The 25,777-nt window shown below is 49.8% G+C and overlaps 8 protein-coding genes across 8 annotated transcripts; 5 read left to right on the forward strand and 3 right to left on the reverse strand.

Annotated features, from left to right (window-relative positions):
• Positions 1 to 200: 200 nt before the first annotated feature.
• On the forward strand, positions 201 to 1,637 carry J7337_009699 (uncharacterized protein; the record flags this gene model as incomplete). The annotated part of the gene is made up of 1 exon (XM_044827294.1): positions 201 to 1,637. The coding sequence occupies one exon, from the start codon at positions 201 to 203 to the stop codon at positions 1,635 to 1,637; it is 1,437 nt and encodes a 478-aa protein (XP_044677888.1).
• Positions 1,638 to 1,691: 54 nt separating this feature from the next.
• On the reverse strand, positions 1,692 to 2,300 carry J7337_009700 (uncharacterized protein; the record flags this gene model as incomplete). Its single annotated transcript, XM_044827295.1, has 1 exon — positions 1,692 to 2,300. One exon carries the CDS (start codon positions 2,298 to 2,300, stop codon positions 1,692 to 1,694), a length of 609 nt encoding a protein of 202 aa, XP_044677889.1.
• Positions 2,301 to 2,744: 444 nt separating this feature from the next.
• On the reverse strand, positions 2,745 to 4,267 carry J7337_009701 (uncharacterized protein; the record flags this gene model as incomplete). The annotated part of the gene is made up of 3 exons (XM_044827296.1): positions 2,745 to 3,910; positions 3,968 to 4,106; positions 4,163 to 4,267. The coding sequence occupies 3 exons, from the start codon at positions 4,265 to 4,267 to the stop codon at positions 2,745 to 2,747; spliced, it is 1,410 nt and encodes a 469-aa protein (XP_044677890.1).
• Positions 4,268 to 8,765: 4,498 nt separating this feature from the next.
• On the forward strand, positions 8,766 to 9,682 carry CDC42 (Rho GTPase; the record flags this gene model as incomplete). Its single annotated transcript, XM_044827297.1, has 3 exons — positions 8,766 to 8,953; positions 9,163 to 9,541; positions 9,617 to 9,682. 3 exons carry the CDS (start codon positions 8,766 to 8,768, stop codon positions 9,680 to 9,682), a joined length of 633 nt encoding a protein of 210 aa, XP_044677891.1.
• Positions 9,683 to 11,450: 1,768 nt separating this feature from the next.
• Positions 11,451 to 12,782, forward strand: J7337_009703 (uncharacterized protein; the record flags this gene model as incomplete). The annotated part of the gene is made up of 2 exons (XM_044827298.1): positions 11,451 to 11,570; positions 11,667 to 12,782. The coding sequence occupies 2 exons, from the start codon at positions 11,451 to 11,453 to the stop codon at positions 12,780 to 12,782; spliced, it is 1,236 nt and encodes a 411-aa protein (XP_044677892.1).
• Positions 12,783 to 17,082: 4,300 nt separating this feature from the next.
• On the forward strand, positions 17,083 to 19,443 carry J7337_009704 (uncharacterized protein; the record flags this gene model as incomplete). The annotated part of the gene is made up of 1 exon (XM_044827299.1): positions 17,083 to 19,443. The coding sequence occupies one exon, from the start codon at positions 17,083 to 17,085 to the stop codon at positions 19,441 to 19,443; it is 2,361 nt and encodes a 786-aa protein (XP_044677893.1).
• A 666-nt stretch (positions 19,444 to 20,109) lies between these two features.
• Positions 20,110 to 21,761, reverse strand: J7337_009705 (uncharacterized protein; the record flags this gene model as incomplete). Its single annotated transcript, XM_044827300.1, has 2 exons — positions 20,110 to 20,223; positions 20,298 to 21,761. 2 exons carry the CDS (start codon positions 21,759 to 21,761, stop codon positions 20,110 to 20,112), a joined length of 1,578 nt encoding a protein of 525 aa, XP_044677894.1.
• A 1,569-nt stretch (positions 21,762 to 23,330) lies between these two features.
• J7337_009706 (uncharacterized protein) lies at positions 23,331 to 25,733 on the forward strand (the record flags this gene model as incomplete). The annotated part of the gene is made up of 1 exon (XM_044827301.1): positions 23,331 to 25,733. One exon carries the CDS (start codon positions 23,331 to 23,333, stop codon positions 25,731 to 25,733), a length of 2,403 nt encoding a protein of 800 aa, XP_044677895.1.
• Between the last annotated feature and the right edge of the window lie 44 nt (positions 25,734 to 25,777).

The raw sequence follows: 25,777 nt of genomic DNA on the forward strand, positions 1-25,777 counted from the left end.
ATGAATAAGCCACCCGCTTACATGGCGTTGATTGATGGTGCCTCGTATAAGAGGCTTATATCCATACACTCTATTTAGCTGGTCTTTAAGTCCTGATGGAATCGAATCTAAACCGATAGCCTTTGTTCATGAATAGTCTCATTGGCCTATCGCGTCCAACTCCCATCAGTCAGTTTCTCAAGCGCCAACGTCTTCATACAATGGCTACCCACTACGACGTTATCGTCCTCGGCTCCGGTCAGAGTGGCAACCCAGTCGCCAAAACCTTCGCCAATGCTGGTCGCAAAACGGCCGTGATTGAGCGCACTGCTCTGGGCGGCACTTGCGTCAACGTGGGTTGCACGCCTACAAAGACCATGATCGCCTCTGGAAGAGCAGCCTACATGACCAAACGTGGTAAAGACTATGGCGTACACGGAGGAAACGGTAAGGTTGAGATCGACATGGCTCGCGTAAGGCAGCGCAAGCGCGAAATCGTGGAGCAGTGGAACGCCGGCAGTGTCAGAGGGTTGAATGCTGCAGGTGTCGATGTAATCATGGGCGATGGTAGCTTTGTCGGCGAGAAGAAACTCAAAGTTTTGTTGAACAATGGAGGCGAGAAAGAGGTCAGCGCCGATCAGATTTTCATCAACGTCGGTGAGAGGCCACTGAGGCCAGATATCACATGTCTCGACGATGTTGATCCAGCACGAGTACTCAACTCGACTACTATCATGGAACTGGGTGAGGTTCCACAGCGTCTCGTTGTGTTGGGCGGCGGGTATATCGGCCTTGAGTTTGGGCAGCTCTTTCGCCGCTTGGGCTCTGAAGTGACTGTTATTCAAAGGGCGAAGCAGCTTGTGCCCCGAGAAGACACTGACGTGGCGAAGTGCCTCCTGGATATCCTTCAACAGGATGGAATCACGGTTCATCTTTCGAGCACAGTGAGCTCGATATCAGCTTTCAAGGACACGAAGACACCATTCGCAGTGAGCATCAAGACCCCAGGAGGGGAGACAGAAGTTTCCGGAACACATCTTCTGCTGGCAACAGGCCGGGTGCCCAACACAGATAGCCTGAACCTCTCCAAAGTCGGCATCAAGACGACTCCTAGAGGTCACATTATTGTCGACGATAAACTCCAGACCACGGCTTCAGATATCTACGCTATAGGAGACTGCCACGGAGGTGCTGCTTTCACACACATGTCCTACGATGATTCCCGCATTATCCGCACCAACCTCATCCCGGAAGCTATGTCATCCACAACTCCAGCTATCCCTACGACAAAGGCGTCGATCTCACGAATTCTGACTCCTTATGTCATGTACACCGACCCACAGCTTGGTCATGTTGGGCTCCACGCTAGAGACCTCGCTAACAGTTCAAGGGAAGTGAAGACTGCCACGATGCCTATGAGTTATGTTGCAAGGGCGATGGAGACAGCAGAGCCACGTGGTATGATGAAGGCGACTGTGGATGCAAAAACCGGCGAGATCTTGGGATTCACATGTTTGGGCCTGGAAGGTGGTGAAATCATGTCGATTGTACAAACTGCTATGATGGGTAATTTGAAGTGGTGGGATCTGGAAGCAGCTGTTTATGCTCATCCGACTCTGGCCGAGAGTCTGAACAACCTGTGGCGGCACTGGGAATAGTTGATGTACCCCGAGTATGGCCATATATGACAGATGTAGTCAATATGAGGGCGTTCAAACTGCTGTGCTCTGTGGCTGCGTCGCTCCGGCAGTTTGGCCTGTCTTCTTTTCAGCTGCCTCCGCTTTAGCACGTCGTTTCCTCGCTCGTCGCACCTCAATTTCCACATGCAACATTTCAGCGTTGACAGAAACAAGCCTTGGGATAACTTCCTCTACTGCTTTCACGGAATGTGTTTGTGCCGTGCGGAGAGGCATAGGCGCGAATAACCCGAACCATTGCAGAGGGTTCTTGTTCTGTTTTCGCTTCTTTTCTCCAGGGCTGCTGGTCTCTTTGGCCTCTGTTGTTGATGCATCATCAGACTTCTCAGCTGAGGAGGTCTGTTCCTTATCTACTACATTATCTTCTTCCGGAACAGGAGAGATTGAGAATGTTGGGCTCTGGCTAGCATCCTGCTCAATAGCAAGAAGGCGTGTTGCTTGCATTCGTTCATCGTAGTGATCTTGACCGTACCTCATGCCTCTCTCGCCGGCGAAATTAGCACGGGCGATATCGTGAAAGACATCAGATTGAATCCGAGATAGACTCTGGCGGAGTCGGCTGTATTCATCTAGCAAGCTGAGATAGCGTTCAAGGAGCTCATCAATGTGTTGCTGCTCCTCCATGATGTGTGATTATGTATAAAGAGTGCTTGTTTCTGGGGAACGCACAAGAATTTGGGATAATGGAAGCGGAATAACGACGATAATCGGGTTTTACGATTTGCAGAAGGTGAATCATAGAGTTTCGATTCAAGTATATGAACAAGAAAAACGACTTGCAGATAATGTTGTTGAGAGAAGATTGATTAAATCATGATGAGCCTGACTGTGCAATATTGAAGCTGCCTGCCATTGATGGAACCTAAATGAACAGCTGTTCCCTTTAGGCTTAGCTTGATATCGCCCCGCGGTGTCCGAGACATCCAATTCGGGCAGTCGAGGACTACGTACCTTATGTATTACTTTTATATATAAGGTACTAATATTAGTAAATAGCCTCAATCTTGAACCTACAATAATTGTATTTTGTTTGTGGATTATTTAGGCTTCAGCTGAGTTCTGTCTCCCTCAACCTCTAAGCTTCTTGACCTTCAGTGGCCCGCCCGTATACAAAACAGTTGGAATGGCGGACACGAACACTACTATACCCAGACTCCATCCGACAGTTGCCCAACCAGCGCTGTCCTTGACCATTCCGCCCATTATAGGTCCTACCAGAGATCCTCCCGAGTATGCCATGTTGTAGAGGCCATACGCTTGAGCAATCTGCCCCACACCTTCAGTCCCGTCCTCGCCCTGGACGGACCAAGTGATCTCAGCCATCAGGGGCCCGAAGATGCACGCGGTTGTGATGCCCACACCAGCCAAGAGCCCGCAAAGAAGGATCTTGTCTTGAATTGTATTCTCGTCGACGAACCTCAGACATACGACAAATGGTGTGGCGAAGAGGAAGCCGAATGAAGCGAGCCACTTAGGCCCATATCGATCGCCAACCATGCCAACCACAGGTCCCAGAAATGATGGCAGAATGACCGGGAGGAATATCAGTCCTGCTCCGATCGAATCCCAGCCAAATATCTCGTGTGTGAGAAGAGGGAGAGTACTTTCGAGCGCCGTGTTGATAAGTGCCTGAACGAAGGTTCCCCACAGAGCAGCCAGGAATCGAGGCTGCCCCAGGAGCTTAACGAGTGTCTTGATAGGAGATCGTGATGGGTCTGATACGGCCTTGGCCTGCCCATCTGTTTGCTGAGTGATGTTGTCTTTGTTCTTCTCGATATTTGGTTCCTCCGTCACGGCACGTTCTGGGTCTGCCACGGCTATAGGTTCCGCCCTATCAAGCCACCTTTTGGCGTCCTTGACCTCGATGATGATGAGACGCAGGGCAATGTCAACGGCGAGAAGGCCAAAGCACATGGCGAAAACGGAGTAGTAACCTCCCTTTCCATATACGAGACCTCCCAGCAGAGGTGCAACCAAGATGCCCAGACTGCAAGCTGTGCTAATCCAACCCATGGCCTTGCCGATATGCTCCTTGTCGACAGTATCGACAACAAGCGCAAGACCAACAGTCCATGTTAGTGCGGCAGATATTCCTTGCAGAGCACGGCCGATCATGAAGAGAGCAAGCGTGCGACCTACGCATAGAAAAACAGTAGCACCACACAGTACAACAAGTCCTATAAGCATAGGCATCTGGCGGTTGTGGATTCGGTCGGCCAGATAACCCCAGACAGCTGATATAGTCACCATAAGTTATATACTACCACTTCAAGTAAGGACTGTGAACATACGGGAGCCAGCCAAGAGTGCAGCACCAAACACGGCCAATGCTATGGAGACCCAGTACTGCACCCGGTTTGTGCTGATACCAATTCGATCCTGAAGAGAGAATGGAAGTATGGGAACGATAACACCATACAGAAAGATGTCCTAGGGCCATATTATTCAATTGGCTTGTCAGAGCTGAAGAGCAACCGGCGACTTACAGTGAAGATCGCAAAGGAACATGTGGTGACGATGAGACCAGCCGAGGACCGCACCTTGAGCAGAACCGGCGGCTTGTCCTTGTGAGGCCATCTGAGCAACCCCATAGCCAGCAATTGACAGTCGGGGCTTTGTTTAGCGGACTCTTCAGGCCCGAGTGTTCATATCACCTCAAGAGAGGTCAAAGTCTGGGAAGATCGATCCAAACCGACTCTTTTTCAACATCTTCGTACCCACTTACGGCGCCCCGGATTGCGGACATCTCGCGCCCCGATGATGGACGGATGACAGGTCCGTACTCTTCATTTGGGTTTAGCGCCATCTCGAGACTGTGATGTGATGAATGTGATGACTCTGAAGGTGAGATGTTTGCCGAAGATGCGGAGTATCTACAAGCTATTGATTACCAAGGCTTAGCTGCAGAAAGAAACTACGTTAATTGCAGATCTAGCAGAAGAAAGATGTGGGAGGCAGGCCTAGATGCAGGGTCAAATTATGCTTCAACGATTTCTTAGTTAATGCTTAGCTTGGCCAATACCAGACTACACAAAGGAACGAATTACAGTGAAAACCTAACTTGAATCTGTATATAATCAGACGCGGATTACTTGGCGATCATTCTGATGGTCTGTAAAAGCTGTAGTTGATGGTACAAAGTTGTCGAAGCCCTTAATTCCCAAGTAACCCAAACATATCTCGAGGTTTCATGAACTGGCTTATAATGCCATCGTTTCTTTAATCATCAAGAACACTTGATGTTAAAGAGGGGAGACAACTAATTGACTGGCGTGAAAGTGTTGCATACTACATATACATGCATTTCACAGCTGTTCCCCCCTGTTGAGGTTCCCCGAATGCTACGCCGACGATAGCTTGGCAATGCAAAACGATTGGTTCTTATATAGAGGGCGATCCGATCCTACCTATTAAGGATTTATGAAAATTCCACGCTTATCGATACTATTCAGAGATGGGACTCACAAAGCATCACCTGAAGTGAACTCAGCGAAAGGAAATAATTGGGCTGGCTAAACCTCTTCAAGCCACGAGACCGCGCAGATCGACGGATAGCATGCTAAACGCAGCTCATGTCTCAGTCTGAATCACGTATGAACGCATTTTAACGAAAGCGCCTTCGTGCAGGTGAGACAGGCAGATAAGCTGCATATTCCCCTTGTCCCATGTTGATAAGCTGGGGCCCCAAACATGCGATTGCGACAGGAGCATTATCAAGCTGAAATTGACAGGCGTGACAGAGCCTGCAGAGCTGCAGCTGGAGCCTGGAGGTCTGTTAAGGGCACACAAAATGTGACAAGTTCACGAGGCTGATCTCCACTGCATAAACTTGAGCAGGGAGCCCTTGATCAAAGTAATATCCCTGGGCTGAAGCTTCAGTGTTGATGTCGGTAAGTTCCTATACTAGCGAGCGGGTGCTGGGATGAGTGATTCCGAGATTTGTGTCCGCGCGTGTCTCCCCAGTCACCGTTTATCACAGGGCTGTTGTGTTGTTTATCAGAGACTCAGACTCAGAGAGTAGTTAATGATAATACTCGGACTAACCATATTATTGTGGTGCAACAGGGACTCGAGAGACTCGGCAGATGCCAACAAACATGTTTTGTTCTTTTTGAATGTTTCCCTGCTTCGGAACGTCGCACTCAGCACTCAAAATAGTCGGTGGCCGTGTTAGGTGAAGGGGTTTTGTTTCTTTATTCGAACCTCCGAGCCAAAGGAGGTTGAAACATATCACACAAAGATCTTCGTCAATCCGCAGTGGCCAGTGGTCACGCGTGCGTCACAAATTGCATTGGCATCAAAGCACTCGACGCTTGGAAAGCAGATCCCCTTGTTAAGCGAGAGCTTTGAAGTTTGAATATTATACATACCTTCGGCCTAGGGGGTCAAGGGCATGGACCAGAGAGAGCTACTTGCAACAAGCCCCCCAACCCCCTCTGGATCACCAGATGGACGGGCTAGACGGGCTCTCAATGCGCTGCAACTTGCAAGGCGAGGCAATCAAGACCAGGCGGGAACTGAATGAGTTCAATCGGACATGTCACGATCTGATATACGACACCACCAGTGAAGCGAAGTCAAGGGACAAGCATACCCTTACAACAGAGAAACGCACGCACTGAGAACATTCGGATCTGAGGAGCGGATCGTCGTCCCATTCTCCAACCCCTATTCCCTAATTTTCTTTGGTTTGGTTCTCGTCCTTTATGTAAGCACTTGGAGCCAGGTGGTGGCTCAATCCTCGTGTCGTCATCAATTATCGCATTCGTCCTCTACTGCTGCTACTAACATAGCAGCTAGTCTAATAAGTCAACGTGAACAACAAAGGGTCCTTGTTTGCGCCATTCAGCACGGTTCTCGCGTAGTGCGTCAAGGCCAAGGCCAAGTATTGGTTATGGTCAATAAAGGACTGACTGACAGGCCTTTGTCCCAAATTCCCAAGCCAAAGACCAGAGATTTTGCCCCTGAGTTGGAAAGGTTTCATATTTGCAACTGAGGGATACTCTGGATGGTTGTTATACGGGATAAGGCCGTCATTGAAGGAATGACGCTGATGTATCAGATATCAGTTTGATAAAGAGCTACTTTGCCCTGTGACACCGACATGTGCAGTTGGAAGTATCTGGGTATTGATGACTAACAGTGGACCCTTCCCTGAGGTGCACGCAGACCTGTCCCGTATCTTTGGGATGATGACGCTAAAAAGGCCCTGAAGAGTTCAAGTTCCAGTATCGCCGTTGCACCTAGCCACCTGCCATCCATTGATCGACGGACGCTCCAGAGTCCAGGCCTTGCTTCATTTCCATTCCATTGGATATTATGTACTTACGGCTTCTTGTGTCTGACATTGATTTTGCGTTATCATACATACTCCCTTGGTTTCAGTTGTCAACAACTGCAATCTAATTATCGACTCGATTCTCTTTACTTCTGCCAGGTACTTATTTACCTACTATCTTGGGCTTGCATCAAGAAGTCGGTAAACGGTACCGACCAGACAGCGCACAGCATCTATACAGTACTTTCAACAGCTAACCTAGGTAATCACTAACAGGTTGGTCCATTTCTCTTTCTTTTTAATATTGTATATTTTTTTTTCTATCAGAGCGGCAGCAACTTGGCCATTTTAATTATGATCAGAAAGAGACTCCTGGACTCTGCATTATAACTCTATCCCCCTTCTGCTTTGTTTTCTTCTCTTCTGCACTATAACCCTACTCACATTGTGCATTTCTTTTGCCCTTCGTCGTACCTTGCTTATCCCCTCCACTCAGACTGGTAACGCATCCACCTCCCCAATCCACATTGGCCTGGCCTGGCCTGGCCTGGCCTCCTTTACTTGGTGCTTGCTTATTTAACAGTCCATCAAGTACGGAGTAGAGGCGGTACTTTGCTGTACTGCTAAGCTGGCGGTTCTCACAGGTGTACTTGGCTGTACGTAAAGTACCTACTTACCCTACCATTGGATGCAAGGTTGCCTGTCTAGGCTAAACCTGGAACTGGGAGAGGTGCTGGCCTGGCTTTGAGCGTTCCAACCTCCAACCTCCCCCTCTCTTCTCTCCCCGTCCTTGTATTAATACTAATTCCTATCCCCTGCTCTGCTCTGCCCGCCCCATGCTAGGCTAGGCTGCCTTCCTTGTGCTGGTAGTGGTACCTCCAGGTTAATGCTACCTTACCTACTTACTGGTGTTGGTCCCTTTGCTTTGCCTTACCTCACCTCACCTCAACTTTGCTTTGCCTTGGTTTCCTGCCTGGCTTGCTTTTCTGCAGCGGTATCTGTCCTGCTGCTTTGCTTCATCGAGGCCCACTACCACTGTACAAGGCCTGTGCCTCTCTTTTTAACTCTTGCCAGCGCCTGTGCCTCTTTTCTTTTTGCTTGGACTGGACCCTTTACCTGCTGGTAGTTAGTCGCACGTCAATCAATCAATCGTGTGTGTCTGTCTTCCACTCCCGCTCACCTCCTCTTGTTGCAGGTTTCAAATTTCCGTCGGCGGTCATAGGTAGCCTCTTCAGTTACTCCCAGGCTCTCCACCTCCACCCATTCGCTGGCCTAGATCCAGAACCCAAACCAAAGCAGACCAGACCGAACCGAACCAAACCAAACCAAAGCGCACCTCAACGCAACTCCATACCAATCCGCTACCTACCTAGACCTACCGAAAGCCGCATCCACCGCATTCTTGACTTGTCTTCAACCACCTCAATCCGCCATCAAATAGTACAGCCCCAACATATTCGCCTTTGCTCGACTTAATCCTTATTTCGACCTATTCTCCCCGACACCTAGTTGGGCTCGACTTTCTCCGCTCCGCAACCCCCCCGCTCTCTTACTGTAGTCGCGCGCATCCGCCCGCCAATAGAGCTTGACCACTCGACCGCTTGCATTTCACTTTAACATAGACGAGCTCCTACCGAGGAGCTTTCGTGAGGAACAATGGCTGTTGTCGCAACTATCAAGTATGTTTTCATCCCTTGGATTTGTGCTGCCGCAATACTATGCGATGCTTTGCTCCCCTTTGCTTGCTTTATCTCTACACCGAGATTGTCCTACGGCAAGGCACCCTAAGCATGCCTGCGCATCTACTCTGCATGCCCGTTACCCTGTCCGCCATTCGCACAATCATTCTTGAGGCTAATCCGGTTTACCCCTTTTCTAGGTGCGTCGTCGTCGGTGACGGTGCTGTTGGAAAGACCTGTCTTCTCATCAGCTACACAACAAACAAGTTTCCATCCGAATATGTCCCTACAGTCTTCGACAACTACGCAGTTACGGTTATGTGAGTCTACCTGCACGCCTATCGATCGACACCAGCGCCCCCACAGGGTCTCATCCATCACCTGCAATGGACGTCTTCAGTCGCGAAAAGCCATCACCGACTTCTGGCTTCAACAGTGTGATGGATTCTGTGCTAAGAGGGGCGATCTGCGGATATGTTTGATGGACGGCAACTCGGTCAGTCATAGAAGGGTTGCTGATTACTTACAGGATAGGAGATGAGCCGTACACTCTCGGGTTGTTCGATACCGCTGGTCAAGAAGATTATGACAGGCTGCGACCTCTTTCATATCCTCAGACCGATGTCTTCCTCGTCTGCTTTTCCGTCACCTCGCCTGCTTCCTTCGAAAACGTCCGCGAGAAGTGGTTCCCCGAGGTCCGCCACCACTGCCCCGGCGTGCCCTGTTTGATTGTCGGTACCCAGGTGGATTTGAGGGACGACCCTAGTGTTCGAGAAAAGCTGTCAAAGCAAAAGATGCAACCAGTACGACGAGAGGATGGTGAACGAATGGCGAAGGACCTGGGTGCTGTCAAGTACGTTGAGTGCAGTGCTCTCACCCAGTATAAGCTCAAGGATGTATTTGACGAGGTATGTCTTGACTGATTAGAAAACTCTCCCCATCTATAAGCATTGCTTGAAACATGTTCTGATCGCATTATACAGGCTATCGTTGCAGCACTTGAGCCCCCTGCTCCTAAAAAGAAGTCACACAAGTGCCTCGTCCTATAAACGGAAATGGGATAGCCGCAGCCGAGCTATGACACCACCTTCTCCTACTTGCCCTGGGAATTTTTGGTCGAGTTAGGAACATGCCCAGTAGATATGCACGAATAGAGTTCTTTGGTGAAGGTACGGCAAGACGACATTGGGATAACCTGCGCTGGTGGAATGGAACGAAATGGATTTCAAAGGGAGTGATCGTTCTTTGCATGAGGGGAACTAAGAGACGGAACAAGACTCGGGGAGCAGGCGTCCTGTTCCGCAACGAGAAGAGGAAGAAGGGTTTGAAAGAGTGACACCACCGATCGAGAGCTGCCGGGTGCCGCTGTGCGTAGCCCCCAGCCGGAACTTCCACCGATAAGGCTCTTCTATTCCTGTGGTCTCCCCGAGTTTCTTAAGGCTGGAATCCAATGCATCTTGTTCTCTGCCCCTCGCGAGATGGATCAAGTGGCAAGAGAGAGGACTGGTAGCGGACGAAGACAACGATTCACACATCTAGGCGGGAATGCTTTGATAGGAAAGTTTGGCGATTGGGGTGATTTACATCAATGTCTTGTCTTGATTCATACTAAGTTATAGAAAATTTTGTATTTCATGTTTGAATCTTCCAATGGATCATGCCGACTGGCACATGAGGACGCATAGTGGCATGAGGTATGGTCTTTGCTTTCAACTGGACCAGCAAGTTATGTTAGATCTTGCGGGGTCCAGAGCTACTATACTCGGTAAAGCTCTTCATATGTACTTGACCTGGGGAAATGCACCTGGTAGGTAAACCCTTGCCTGCCAGCTCGGTAGATGGATCGGGTCCGGACTGCCCTTGCGACCGGCAGTTGGCCCGTATATACTGTAGAGCAAGTGTAGGCATCGACATGGCAGTTGATGTTAAAAAAAAAGGGACGTATTGTCTGGGGTGCTGTCCTGTTTGAGACAATGACAGACTATTCTCCTCGAGTGCTGTAAGATGTGGTGAATGAAGGAGGATACTACGCCCTTTGACGGACAACGTGCACGCCGTATGCGATGTCTATTAACAATGATGCATAATGGAATAAAGATGTGTTGTCCATAAAACGGTCCTGAGGATATGATACCTGGAAGATGCCTGTCCCTCAACAGAACTTGAGATATGTCTGTAAGAGCGACACTTGGGATGAAGGGGAAATTGGCATGACAAAGTAAAAGAAATGTTAGAGGATGCCCCCGTTTATAAGTAACTGTTTAACAAACAATTCAGCGGCTGAAGATGATTTGACTTTGTTAAGAATACATACCTACCTACATACCCAAATGTTACCGGTAAATATGAGGTGCCGTCGCCCCAACTTTCCTATCTCAACCTAGTTCCACTCCAAAGACCCATTTTCTGGTCACTATCTCTCAACCCAAAAATGAAATCATAGGGCCTCTGCATGCGATTCTATGCCTGAATCAGGCAAATTCGCTCCCCAAACCTCCAAGAGGGCTCGAGGCGGGGAAGAAAGACAACTGCGGGGAGATCGTTATCCGGTCAGAACTGCCTCGATTGACCAATCGGCGATCCTCATATCTCTCTTTGAGGCTTTCCTTGAGTTGAGGTATGCTTGATCTGATGGATCTTGACCCGTGGGGCCGGATGCGCGCCCGGTGGAGGGTGAAGCATAGATAGTGACTATATAGACCTCACTGGCAGCCTCTCTTTTCTCCTACTTCTTTCTCTCTTTCTCGTGACTCTCAAGTTCTAATATTTGCAAGTAAGTTGGCTTCATTGGTGAATTACATACAACTGCCGTTCATCATGAAGCTCCTGAACGTTCTCGCTTTGGCGGGCCTGGCCACAGCTTGCTCTCATGATCATGATGATAAGGAGTGGACGAAGGAGGAACTTGATGAGCTTGAGCAGAAATGGGGTTATGAGGTATGTGATAGGCACTTGGTAGAGAAGGCTCCAAGTGTCTCATTAAACATCCCATCATGAACTATCCTGAGAGGTCTATATACTGACTCCTCGCAGTGGCCCTTTGCTGGCATCAACACATTCGCTCATCTCAACCATGTAAAGTGTCTCACTGAACCCACTGAGCCGTTCGATATTGCTATCGTCGGTGCTCCTTTCGACACAGCTGTGAGCTACCGCCCAGGAGCTCGTTTTGGCCCACGAGCAATTCGCTCTGCATCTGCTCGTCAGACATCCATGCGTGGATTCAACCCTCGAGCTGGTATCAACCCTTACCAGAACTGGGCTGAGATTGTGGACTGTGGTGATATCTCTATCACCCCCATTGACAACAATATTGCTCGTGAGCAGATGACCCAGGCTTTCAAGCAGCTTGGTCGCCGCAAGACGGTTTCAGCACTTGCGCCCAAGGCTCGACTGGTGACTCTGGGTGGTGATCACTCTTTGGCTCTCCCTGCTTTGAGAGCGTTGAACGAGATACATGGGAAGCCTATCCAGGTCCTGCATTTCGATGGTGAGTTCATTGTGCCCTTGGACAACGATCTTGTGAAGAACCTCATTAACACATTCATCACAGCCCATCTCGATACTTGGAACCCAGCTGCCTATCCTTCCTGGTGGGGAGCCACCCAGTTTACCCATGGCTCCATGTTTTGGATGGCCAACCAGGAGGGTCTCCTTTCAAACTCTTCCTCTGAGCGCTCCGTTCACGCCGGCCTACGCACCAGGCTCTCAGGTAACGACTTTGCCGACAACGAGGATGACACATCCCAGGGCTGGGTCCGCTTCACAGCCGACGATATTGATGATCTCGGTACCAAGGGAATAATTGACGGTATCCTTAAAGTGCTTGGTACCGAAAACCCTGTGTATCTCTCTGTCGATATCGATGTTCTGGATCCCGCCTTTGCACCCGGCACCGGAACCCCTGAGCCCGGAGGTTGGTCTACCCGCGAGTTCATCCGCATTCTTCGCGGTCTTGAGGGACTGAACCTAGTTGGTGCTGATGTTGTCGAGGTGTCTCCTGCTTACCAGAATGGTGGTGAGGAGACCGCTCTGGCTGCTGCCCAGGTCGTGTATGAGATCATTAGCTCTATGGTCAAGAGAGGCCTTCAGGATGGTGGAAAGGAAGGCAATGGCGGCAATGCTGCTGCTGCTAAGGATGAGTTGTGAGTGACATCGAGGGGGGATGGCTTTATGCGTTATGAAAGATAATGAGGACTTGCATGGGTTTGGTCAACGTCAAAAGAATGTACATGAAACAGAGAGGGCGTATGTTATCGCACAAGAAATCATCATTGAAATCATTGAACTATGCTGCCACGGATTTTGAGAATGTCGACTGACAGAGAGGATCATAAGATGAAATTGGTAAAGTTGAACGAAAGAGTCAGGAGGAACTACCTCAATGACTTTGCCGACAAGGTTTCTTTCGTTTGTGACATCTTGTAAGTCTGACTTGGGATGCTATAATATATAAGTCGCTATTTGGACGATCTCCCCGCAGTAGCAAACAAACTACGAAGTCTCGCCGTGCAACCCTATTTAGTATCAAGGGTACGTGTCTGTACTACAGGAAACGGTTCGAGGGAACACCCGAAAGTCTTCGAGTCCTACAGCCCTCAGACCTATTGAAGGTTTATGAGCAGCCTGAGAGAACTCAGATGTGGCACGGAGACGGTCAAGCTGTGCTGCCCGCAATTGAACACCCAATACTCTATCAGTACGAACCAATTGGTGGACGAACTATGTTTTTCCATCGAGCTCGGTGCAAATACTCGCTAATGGTTAACCACAAGTTTCGCTTGGCATATACGTGGTTGAGGATCTAATGGACAACCAACGAATCCCTGAGGTGGTCACGTTCTCTCAAGGATACATAGATTGTAAGATGGATTACGTACTTGACACTGACAGCACAAAGGAGGCATGGCACTCTCAGGGATGATAGGCGAGGTCTGGAGTTCGCCAAGATGGGATAGTAGTAGTAGTATTCCGTAGTCGCTGGTCCAGGCGCAGTATCCGTGGCATCGCGGGACGTGGGATCAGGAATGGAGCTACTAACAGTAGTAGCATTAAAAGAAATGCCACTTTCAGACCGACGTTTCTGTTCAACTCAGGTGGGAGGGAGAGTTGGTGAGCATCATGCGCAACCAGGAGAACAAGATTCTCAACGTCAACCTAGAACCATTGAAAGCGGGTGGCGCGTCTGCGAAGCGCCTGAGACGCTTCCGAAAATAGAATTGACTTCCATGTTCTGAAGGCGATTGTGTTTGGGAGTGAAATGCTTCAAGACTAGGGCCCGTGTCGATGTTTCACGGCGACTGGGGACCATGCAACAAGGGGAAGAATACGAATCGAATCGTCTTTCTTTTCCGTCTTCTCGCTTGTATGACTTGTGCTTGTACAGAACTTTGAAGTACTTGTATGTAGAAAGATTGGGTGTTGTAGCCGCCGTAGAGGGGCTTGTTCTGCATGTCTTGTACGAGCCGCTGTCTAGACCGAGCTACGATGAACCGACTGATATGGGAGGTAGGGAGGCTCTGTTGGATCTGCAAGAGTACCTCTTATGACACAGCTGTCAAACAGGCTTCACGGTGAGGGCATTTGAGCGTTTCAAGTGATGCGGGTCAAGTTACTCTTTGAGCTTTGAGCAAGTTTAGCGCGAAGAAACGGGCGGACCGTCAGACCCATTAATAAACAAACCATCCATGCCTTACGGAGTACGGATAGGTACATGAGTTAGGGGTCCAGTTTGTGCCAGGGGTGAGGAGGAGATTCAACTGTGGAATAACTATGGATAATAATGGATGTGTAGTAATCACAAGTTGGACGAAAATTGGGATACGTATGAGCTGTAATGGTCATAGATCTGTGGTAGAGACACAGTTGAGGAATGTTTCCAGTTGGATTGAGTAGGTTCTCGTATTTGCTGCATCCAAAGTCTATTCAACATTGCTTTGCTCTCAATTTCATCATCATGCTATTGTATCCCGAAACAAAACCGACCTAGCTCAGAATGGACAAGTCATATCTGCTTTCATCAGGACCTACCTGAAAACTAATTATCTGCACAGTAATTATACAGAGAGCAATAATAATTAATAGCGGACTGGCTACCCCTATCTGATCCTGAGCCCAGAATCGATCGCGTGGGATGGATGGATATTCACCGGCAGATCCAAGCAAACCAAGCCGAGACAAGCAGTCCAGTCTCCCAGTCCCAGTTGGATGGATGGACGGGATTGGATTGCATGTTTCGCAAGGGGAAGCATGTCTGTATGTAACATTCAGTGCATATAATATTATGTATGTACGTACATCTCTCACGCTGGACATCTTTAAACGACGGAACCGATCGATGAAGGAAGGGCTGCTATTGATGGAAACTCATTATCCAGTACAACCTTTGGCCGTGGATACTCTGATACACTTGGTTTACTCCGTACGCACTTCAGGCTGTTTTATTGTCATTCTCAACTGGTATTGACTGACGATCAACGACTTCGGTTCAGTCCGTCACCGACCTTTAGTGACAACTAATCGACATGATCCCTGTCAGGGTCATTAAACTATCGGAGCAGCCAATTCCAACCTTGACCCCCTTTAGGCAATGGTCCCCTTGTCCAATGTCCCCTCACGGGCCCCTGATGTCGATGCTGGCCCCAGGCTAACCAGGCCCCAGAGCCTCTCCCCTTCTCCACAGCCCAACAGAGGCTAGAGAGGCAATGCGCTGTCTGTTCTGTCTCTTTGAACCACGAGACTTGGCCTTCAGCTCCCCCTGAAAAGATGCACCAATCCTCTCCTTTCAGTTCCTGACTGGCTCGCCGTTGTCCGTCGTCGGTAGCCTCTAAGCCCGTCTCGGTCTTAGTCCAATAGCTTTCACCTTTAGCCTCGACCGTTCATTTTGTGTTGGTGTTTTGTGCATGTATTGTTTGATGAATTGTGCATCCACTCACTCACTCACTTGTAGTTACTCACTGTCTCTTGTCTTCTTTCCTTTCCACCATGACCGTGAATTGACCACCTCATGACTCTATTCATTCATGCAGTTGGTTAGCGGAGGCACTGAGTTAGTTGGCATGGATATTGTACATACATCATTATTTTATCACCGTTGTTGGATTGCTGCATTCATTCTTGCCGTTCATCAGCCCTTTCCTGTCTCTCTTCTTTTCATGATCAGCAAGTCGTCGTCTTTGATCATTCTTTCCGTTCTCAATCTTCTTAACCTACATTCATTCATTCATTCATTCCTTCTTCAACTTCCATTCTTCTTATCAACCTCAACCAACATCTTACCTACCTACTTACTACCTGACCTTTTCCTCCTGATTTCTTTTTCTTTCATTTCATAATTATCCCTTCTCAATCTACAACTCCACCCACCCACCGAACCCTCCTCCACCTCATTCCCTACCAGGTTTGTCTGGCCTTTTTTCTCTCCCTCCCTCGCCTCTTTACTCATTTGAGCATTATTACCTTGCATTATTTCCAACCTACTGGACTGGCCTCTTTGTACCTACAGCCCAGGCTATGGTCTACCGCCCACAGTTAATCACTTGAGCTTCTATTCTATTACATTACTTGTCGGCCTGAGGCTCACCCAACACACCCCCTGTGTTTCCTGGTCCCTGATCTTCTGGAGGTCAACCTAGACGGCATCGAAATTCATCCCTCTCCCTCCCTCCTTTGACTCCTTCTTCCCTCCACATCTGTGCCGTCCTCTCATCGACGCCGACCTTTGTCTCTTCTCTTCTTCGTCAAGTCTCGTCTCTCATACTCACTCACTGCCTGGGACTTTCATTGATTGCTCCTTGGCAGATGCAGTGTCGTTCTTCTTCCTTCTGTTGAGACTACACTTTTCGGCTTCGTCGACACTCGTTTCGGCCATATTGCTTTATTAATACTTTTACCTGCTCAGCTCACTTTATCCCTGGATATCATCCTCAGCTCTGCAAAGCTACGCACACTCGTGCTTTACGTTTCTCGTTCGACATTTCGATACACGCCCTTGCAACCGATTACCATTATTTTGCATCTTCAGCCTCACCAAACCCTACGGTTTCGATTCGGCCGAAAGTCTTTCAAATTCGATCACCATATATACTAAACGGTCGCTTCCTGGAACGACCTTTTTCATTTTACAGTGCTGCTTTGACTTGTTCTCTTTCGAATAAGCCAATCCGCTTCATAATACTTGATTTCATCGACTTTATTCTGCATAACTAGTTGCTTTAGCATTGTTATACGGTCTGCTTTGACTCGTTGGATTCTCGTGATTTGACCGATCTCCTGAAAAATCAGCTCTGCTTTCTGTGAACCTGAGACTCGGAACGTCTGAGATTCTTCAGTCGGATCATCCCCCAGCTTCACAGCTCTCCGTGCCTTACTCGGGCACAACCAGTTCTTCAAAACGGCTGTACTGTCGCACGTCGGGCGGGACTCGCTCGTCCCCCCTCATCTGCTCGGTATGCAAGACCTAAATGGACCCGTTGGCCAGGGTGCCCCTAATGGCCCTGCCAACCGCTTCGGGCATGCCTCTAAGCCTTCCAACAGCGATACTGGTTTCTCTCATGGCGCCTTTAACTCCAACATCTCTGGCTTCGCCGACCGACATCCTCGACGAGGCAACATCCCTTCGATTAACACCCAGCCTCAGCCTATGGTCCAGCAGGCTTCGAACAATGGAGTGGACATGACTACCCCGGGCACTGCATTTGATATGCAGTTTACCCCCCTTTTGCCTTCTCAGCTGCTTCTCGGCAGCCCTTTCCAGCCCGGTACGCCGGCTGCTTTTGCCAGCCCTCAGTTTCAGAGCATCCCCGGATTTCAACAACAGCAGGGAAACAACCAGCAGCAGAATGGCATCTCCAGCCCTGTTCAGCAGACCATTTCTCCTCAGTCGTACCAGGGAATAGTGTCTCCGTCCACTTATGGTGCCCCTCAATTTTACCCTCCCCAGTCCCCTACTGGTGGTTTCGGTATGCAGGCACCTCTGCCTCCTACCTCTCCCGTCTCGATGGGATCCGGTGTTGTTACAGGAACCAGCCGAACTGTTTACCTTGGCAACATCCCTCCGGACACTGTGGCCGAGGAGATTCTTGGCCATGTTCGAAGTGGTCAAATCGAGTCAGTTCGTCTTCTGCCCGACAAGAACTGTGCCTTCATCTCGTTCCTTGACGCTAGCTCCGCCACTCACTTCCATTCCGATGCCATCTTGAAAAAGCTCTGCATCAAGGGCCAGGACATCAAGATTGGCTGGGGCAAGCCTTCCCAGGTCCCGACCTCGGTTGCTCTGGCTGTCCAACAATCTGGAGCTTCACGAAACGTGTACTTAGGCAATTTGCCGGAGGAAGTTAGTGAGGAGGAACTGCGCGAAGACCTGGGTAAGTTTGGTGCCATTGACACAATCAAGATCGTCCGCGAGAAGAACATTGCATTTGTCCACTACCTCTCGATTGCCAACGCCATCAAGGCTGTCTCCCAGCTTCCTCAAGAGCCCAAGTGGCAGGCCCCTCGCCGCGTCTACTACGGAAAAGATCGTTGTGCCTATGTTTCCAAGACTCAACAGCAAAATGCTGCTCAGTACCTGGGCATTGCCCCTGGATACGCCCACATGCTCACAGGTGCCGACCGTGATTTGATCTCGAATGCTTTGGCTCAGCAATCTGTTGCTGCTGCTGCCGTCGCTACGACTGCTGGAGGCATCAACAACCTCGGTAACCGAACCATCTATCTTGGCAACATCCACCCTGAGACGACCATTGAGGAGATTTGCAATGTGGTTCGTGGAGGACTCCTTCATCACATCCGTTACATTCCCGACAAGCACATTTGCTTCGTTACCTTCATCGATCCCACCGCTGCCGCTTCGTTTTACGCTCTGAGTAACATCCAGGGCCTCATGATCCACAACCGACGCCTCAAGATTGGCTGGGGCAAGCACTCCGGAGCTCTTCCCCCTGCCATCGCTCTGGCTGTGAGCGGCGGTGCCTCCCGAAACGTCTACATTGGCAACCTTGACGAAACCTGGACCGAGGAGCGTCTACGACAGGACTTTTCCGAATATGGCGAGATTGAGCTTGTCAACACTTTGCGTGAGAAGAGCTGTGCTTTTGTAAACTTCACCAACATCGCCAACGCCATTAAGGCGATTGAGGCCATCCGAGGCCGAGACGACTACAGGAAGTTCAAGGTCAACTTTGGCAAAGATCGTTGCGGTAACCCTCCTCGTCAGATGCAGCAGTCACAGTCTCCTCGTGGAGATGGTGTGTCTTCTCCTCCACCTAACGGCTCTCAGAACAGCGGTTCTCCCACAAACGGCAACACGCCCCAGCAATCAGCTGCTCTCTTCAATGCCAACAGCAACCCTTTGACGATGTATTTGAACCAGGTGTCTCACCAGGCCCAGCAGCAACAACATCACCAGCAACAGCAGATCGCTGCTCAACAAAATGCCCTGTTTGGTACCGCCCAGCCATCTCCTAGCGATCTCGATCTCGCCATGTCCCAGCAAGTGCCTGTTTCCGGCCATGGACAGTCAGCGAGCATTTCGAATGGATACCCCGCCAACAGTGCAGCGCCAGGTGCTACTACGATTGGTGGCTTGCTAGCACCAGGTCGAGGTCAGCATAACAGGGCGGTCAGCCTTCCTGTACTTGCTCCTGGATTTGAGAACGGTGGAAATGTCTCCAATGGTATTCCCGGAGCTGAGACCGAGCAACGACGAGGTCATCATTACCAGGCAAGCTATGGCGGCATGGGTTCTGGATTTGGCCTTGCTATTCAAGGAGGCCTGAACGGTTGGGTTGAGGAGGAAGTTGCAAACTAATGACGCTTGTGCATCTTTATGCTTTCACTCTCATCACGAGCGAGATTGAACGAAAAACTTGCTTAAACGTTGTAATCGACGTCGCTTGTGGCGTCATGTCCTTGATTCTCGGGGCTTTACAGACCTTCATTCTTTGATTTCCCTTGTTCTTGATAATTTACCCCTTCGGTGTACCTTTTTTTGTATTGCAAGTTGGTCTCGATTTTTGATGTTCTGCTCATGAGAGGAAGAGAGCATTCGGAAGAAATGGGATTTGTGATTAATACGCCCCCTTTGCAAAAGATGGGAGCGCTCATGGTTGAGACGAGACGCTGTTTGAACTGGAGAGGATTCAGCATGTGATGGATGGATGAGAGGATATATCACCTGCGTTTATGTCTATTACGGAGTCTCAGGTTAGGTTAGGCACTACAGTCTTGAACGCCGATCATATGATCACTTAACAATATGTCTATTTATATTTGTGACAATTTAGTTATTCTACATGGGTGGTGTCTTATATCTGTACCTAATTCGTGTATAGCTGTCGATTTGAGGTATTGTGGTCGTTGAGAGCAGAATGTGATTAGAGCTTAATAGTAAATGCACGCAGTCACCAGGACTGGGGCATTGTCGAACATGTAGGATCTTGGTTATCTCCCATGTGCTTGCAGATGATTTTCACAATTAATATCCCGATGGCTCGGGTTTAGAGGGAAAGGCTGGATCCCTTACATTGGCACGGCACTGTTGCTTCCAGTTTTTGGGCGTGAACTTATCCACAATCTCCTTGAAGGCTTCCTGTCGAAGGGTAAGTAACGCACGATACCAGTCTCGGTTCCAGAATTGGTAAGGGGAAGAGTATTAGAGCTTACCAAAGTGCAAAAGGACTCATCACCATCGAGATGCTTGCCTACTGGTGCACAACCAGGGATAGTCACCGGGCGGTCATTGTAGCGCAGACGGACATAGTAACCCTTCAGGCGCTCTTTTTCGGTCTCTGTGAGGTCTGGAGTCTTCTTGCGACCGATGCCCGGGGGTGGCAGTCCAGCATGGGGGGCTCCTTTACTACCCATGCTGAAGAAAGACAGGAGGCCAGTTGGCTTAGGAGCTTCAGGAGGAGGTGTAGCGCCTGCATTGACGTGGCGGAATAGTTCAATCGCAACGTGACTTGTGAAAGGCGGCCAGGCCCCTTCGTTGAAGGCGCCGAGGCTGGCGAGTGTGGCAGCAAGAGTGGTATCATGGCAGCCGCTCATTCCAAATCGTACAGGCTGTGGTGTAGTAGCAGATACCTTCTTGTTGGGAGCCAGCTCATACTCGCCATCAGCAGTAGAGTGCTCAGCACTACCTACCATACGAGAGACAACATCTCCAAGAAGTCCACCGATGCCTAAAGTGCGGTACTCCTCACTCTCTTTGTATCCGGCATACCACTCCTCAACGCCGATCTTCTCAATAATTCGCTTAACTTCTGGATCGTAGAACTCTTTTGGTAACCGAGTGGCTTGACCGTGGGCCTTTGTAGCATTGATAGTATCCATAATGCCACTAAGGCGAGGCCGAGAGTCCACCGCAACGTATGGGTGTTCCTCAGGCATCCAGCGACCGAGGCGTTTTGTCAAATATGCCATCTCTTCGGAGTCATTCCAGCGATCAGCACAGCGCTGAGCAAAAGCGCGTGCGAGAGCAGCGAAGCGTCGACAGTTGCCATCATTAGGGAAGAGGGTTTCGTCGGCAGGTGATCGAGTAAGGATTGTAGGAGGATGAAGGCCAGAGGCCCGAGCTGAGGGAGGATAGAGGCCGTAGAAGGCTTGCTGAAGAGACTCGAGAGCGCGGGGTATGGGTGTAGCGCGGAGATAGATGGCAGCTGTGTCAGTGTCGACCGCGAGGTTTTCCGGCAAGAAGCGAAGCTGATGGACGTAGAGATGGCGCAGGCGCTGGCCAAGATTATATGTTGATTCTCGTCCACGATCGGTTAACATGCCCATATCGCAGATAGCATCAAGCTCGCCATTGCGGCCAGTGGCTAAGATGGGCGCATCGTCAGGTCCAAAGGTCTCGAGTCGGCGCTTCCACTCGAGAGCAGTAAGGCCTGGGTTGTCAGTGGGATCGACATTGGAGTCGGTGGCAGGAGGATCGAGAATGACGCTGGTTAAACGACGAGCTGCAGAGCAGTATGGCCAGAAAGGTGCAAGGCCTGTGGAAGTGAAGCGGGCGGTGATAGGAGTGCGTTCGCCATGACGGAGAAGGATCTGGACGAGTTGCAGACGTAATTGAGGCGGATAAAGGTTCTTGATCTCAGCTTCCGAGTACGGAGGTCGGGGTTCGAGAGTTGACATTGTGTCAAGGTCCGGCAGGTATCAAGAGCTGGCAGTGGCTCTGGCGATCAATGATAGGAAGCTTTGCTTCACTGACGGACAGAATCGTCTGGTTTGAGGGAGGTCATGACATGGCTGTTGTCGGCGCCGGTGACCGGGGCCGAGTGGGGCAACAGCACGAGGGAGGAGAAAGAAAGTCTGTGGATGACGTTAACGATGGCGTTGAGGATAAAGTGAAGGTGTGTGTGGCTACTGAGTTTAGCATGACTAGTATAAAATTAATTGCGGAGGATAATGAGATTGAACAAAGTATCGAAACGACCAAGGCTGAGAGGCCTCTTGAAGAGATCCGCTCTCTTTGGCATTGAAGATCTTCGTTCCTTTTGAATCCTCAAGGCTGTGTTGGTATGTCAATGCTACTAGGAGTTCTTGGTACCGTGATGTTACCCACTGAAGCTGCAAGGAACAGTTCCTTCCGATCGGTAACAGTTGTCAACTCTGATCGTGACTTTCTATATAATTAAATGAAGCATCTTCCGATTCTATTGTCTAAGGTACCTTACCTTAGGCATTAATTTCCTGTCTTTCACATGCAAGAGTCTAGTCTCACGATAGAATCATCTCCCCTTCCTTTCCAAGGGTCCATAAGTTGAGGGTCCATCACATGAACAAGTGGATGTCTCCTGCCTCGTGTGTGCGTGTTGAATCTTGGTCTAATGTCTTGGCTCCTTCCCGAATAAGAGCTTTCATCCTAGATTCGTTCCTGCCATTCGGGAGTTGTAAGAAAGCACCTAAAATCATGTATAACACCAAAAGTTGATCGGTTTCAAGTGTATCATTACCTTACCTAGCATCAATAACGACCACCTACATACGATTACACAGAATTGATCATCATCAGCCTCAGCCTTCCCTTCGCCCTATGACCTGTTGATTAATTCCCCAGAAAACAGCTTGTCGGCCCGTAATTGGCCCAGAATCCGCGGTTTATTTAATCCCATACACCATGACCTCATCAAACCAACGATGATCAGGGCCAATGCTTGAGAGCTTTCACTAGAACTATCCAGAATTGATACTTCAAAAGTCGACTTCCTTCTTTCTTTTCAAAGACAATAATACTTCTTCATAAGCAACGTTGCGCTCACCCGCCCAAAACAGTTAAAATACGAGAACGAAAGAGAATAAACGGCATATACCTAAACTCCAACCATCAATCGTGGATCCATCCACACCCGGCCTTCCCGGATCAGCACACACAGCAGCCGCATTGTTGGACAGATTGAGCGATTCCTTTCTGATTTCGCTCTGGCCTAGCTCCACCGTCTGCCTTTCCGTCTCGTCTCTGTGATTTGGTTTAGGCCGAGGAACAAACAAGAACCGCACAGCTGCCATGCCTGATAATTCTTCGCTTTACCTTCCTTAAATAATCTCTTCTCCAAGTGTCACGTCTTGCCGGCTACGCCGCCTGTTCAACATAGACACAGACTTCGGTCCTTTTCACAAAGCCCGTCGTTTTACCCAAACTACCGTTCTTGTGCTCTGGTGGTGTCAGGCTGAGGGTTGTAACTGGGCTCAATCAAGTGAGCCATGGCAACGAAACCGACGAATGAAGCTCTACCTGATTTTCCAAGTCCAGATATACAGGATGACGATGACTCAATCATTTGCAATCAAGATGAGGCTGAGGCAATATTGCAACCTGCTCTTAGTGATGCTGCTAGACATTTGACCTCACAAAACACGCCGGCCATCGAGAAAGCCTTAGCACTAGACAAGAGTCGAGCCGGATTGTTCGATGTGCCCATCGATAAACGCGGTGACACAAGCCCTGATCTTTCATCTTCGCCCGAGACAACACCCCAGGTACCACAGATTGCTACTCCAGAGAGGTCATCCGCAAAACTATCACCCACTCAGCAGTACCGAAATGCCTTGCCTTCACCCTGGCAGGCTCAGCTGAAGCCTACAACCAAAGGTTCCACAAGCAGACCATCAGGAAGTATTCTGGGAAATGCCTTGGCTCCAGCTCGAAATCGTTCCAGGTCGGCAGGCCAAGAAGCACTAAGGAGGCTGCAGAAGGCATGGCCTTCTCTTAGCCCTCCGACGCATCTGTTACCCTCGATGTCAAACTCGTTCTTTTCCAGCTCAAACGACAAGGCCAGTGCCAGTACGTCAGGTGTCCCGAGTCACTCATCACCAGAAACCCGCCAGCATTCGCCTCATATTCCTTCTGATGCGCTTGGTGTCTCTCAAGTGAGGCCTAGTCCGTCTTCGCAACAGGCTCGAGGGCTCGCTTCTGCTCCTAGGAATCCTAATGCAGCCTCTTCCTCTGTACGACCCAGAGTTCTTCGACGGGTCACTTCTGATGAGAGTCACTTATATCACAGCCTTTCTCGCACTTCTTCTCTCGGTGACGATGAACAATTCCAGGATGTCCGTGAAATGGTCAATATTCGGTTCATGGCCTTGAAAGACAGCCTTCCTGACGTTCCAAACTTCAAGATGCCTAGCCTACCCAAACTTTACAGCCAAGCACGGAAGTCAACTCATTCACTCGGTGCATTCCACTCACCCGAGCCGTCACCAACTCGCGCTCAGCCCCCTAAGGACTTTGATGTCAGCTCAAAGGATGGATCTGCCATTCTCGATCGTGTCCTGGAGTCTCTGACTGGGGACTTGGTGATCATGGGCGGATACCGTGGTTCCGTCTTACGATCTGCCGAGCCACCTCACCAACAAGTCTGGGCCCCTGTGAAACTCGGCCTCAACATGCGAAAGGTCAATCTAGAGGTTGGCTTAGAGGATGAGGACGAGGAAAAAATGGAAGAGACTATTAAGCCTGACGGTATGCTGAAACATATCGGCCCCGTCGACGTCTCTCGAAAGTTAATCAAAAGGTTGCGTTCGTGCGATAATGCTCGATCGGGAAAGCTGCGAATTTGGGACTATGGTTATGACTGGCGCCTGAGCCCGCATTTACTGTCTCGTAAATTACAAGAATACCTCCAAAAACTCCCTTCAAACCAAGAAGGGACACCGGCTGGATCTCGTGGAGCTCTTGTCATATCTCACAGCTTGGGTGGTATCATCACACGACATGCTGTCAACCAGAGACCTGATCTCTTCTCAGGGGTCTTGTACTGCGGCACACCGCAACGTTGCGTCAATATCCTGAATCCTCTTCGCCATGGTGATGTAGTTCTCCTGAATGAGAAGCTTCTCACAGCAAGCGTCAATTTCAGCATGCGGACGTCCTTCGTCTTTCTGCCTGAGGATGGTTTTTGCTTTGTGGATAAGAATACAGGAGAAGAGTATCCCATCGACTTTTACGATCCTCAGGAATGGGTCAGGTGGCATCTGAGCCCGTGTATGCAGCCGGCTTTACCGCCTCGCAACCGTCCTCAGTCATCTTCCTTCTCGTCCTTCCTCCCAAACTCTCTTCGGACTCGTGCTGACAGTAAGAGCGAGAAGTGGCCGCCTTCGCCAACGGCGGCTGCCCGAGATCACAACCCTATCGCGCCCCAGCTCAATGGAATTGGCGCAAATGTGGAAGAATCAAAGCCTTCGGACCTGCAGCGTAAGCGTTACTTGGATTATCTCACCCGAACACTTGCAGCGACTCGCAAGTTTCGCTCAGAATTGGCCCACTCACCAAGGCACCAGGAAGCCAACGCCTATCCTCCTCACGCTGTATTATATGGCAAAAGTATTCCCACGGTGTACGCAGCCCAGGTCACTGGTCGCGAGGGTATATGCTATTCTGATGCATACGACGACCTTCTCTTCCGACCAGGCGATGGCGTTGTCTTGGCCAAGGAAGCCATGCTTCCGGAAGGGTACTCTATCGCTCGCGGCGGTCGTGTCTGTACCGAGCGCGGCCACATCACAATGCTCGGCGATCTGCCGGCTATGGGAAAGGCACTCGAAGCACTTGTTAGAGGCAGGCGGAAGGGCATCGGCATGGGCACTGGTTGTGACGAGGCAAAATAGACGGGTTCCGGCCGTGTCGGGGTAACACTGCGCAACACCATGCC

The sequence above is a fragment of the Fusarium musae genome, chromosome 7, assembly GCF_019915245.1.
Source record: "Fusarium musae strain F31 chromosome 7, whole genome shotgun sequence".
In the NCBI taxonomy this organism is placed as follows: domain Eukaryota; kingdom Fungi; phylum Ascomycota; class Sordariomycetes; order Hypocreales; family Nectriaceae; genus Fusarium; species Fusarium musae.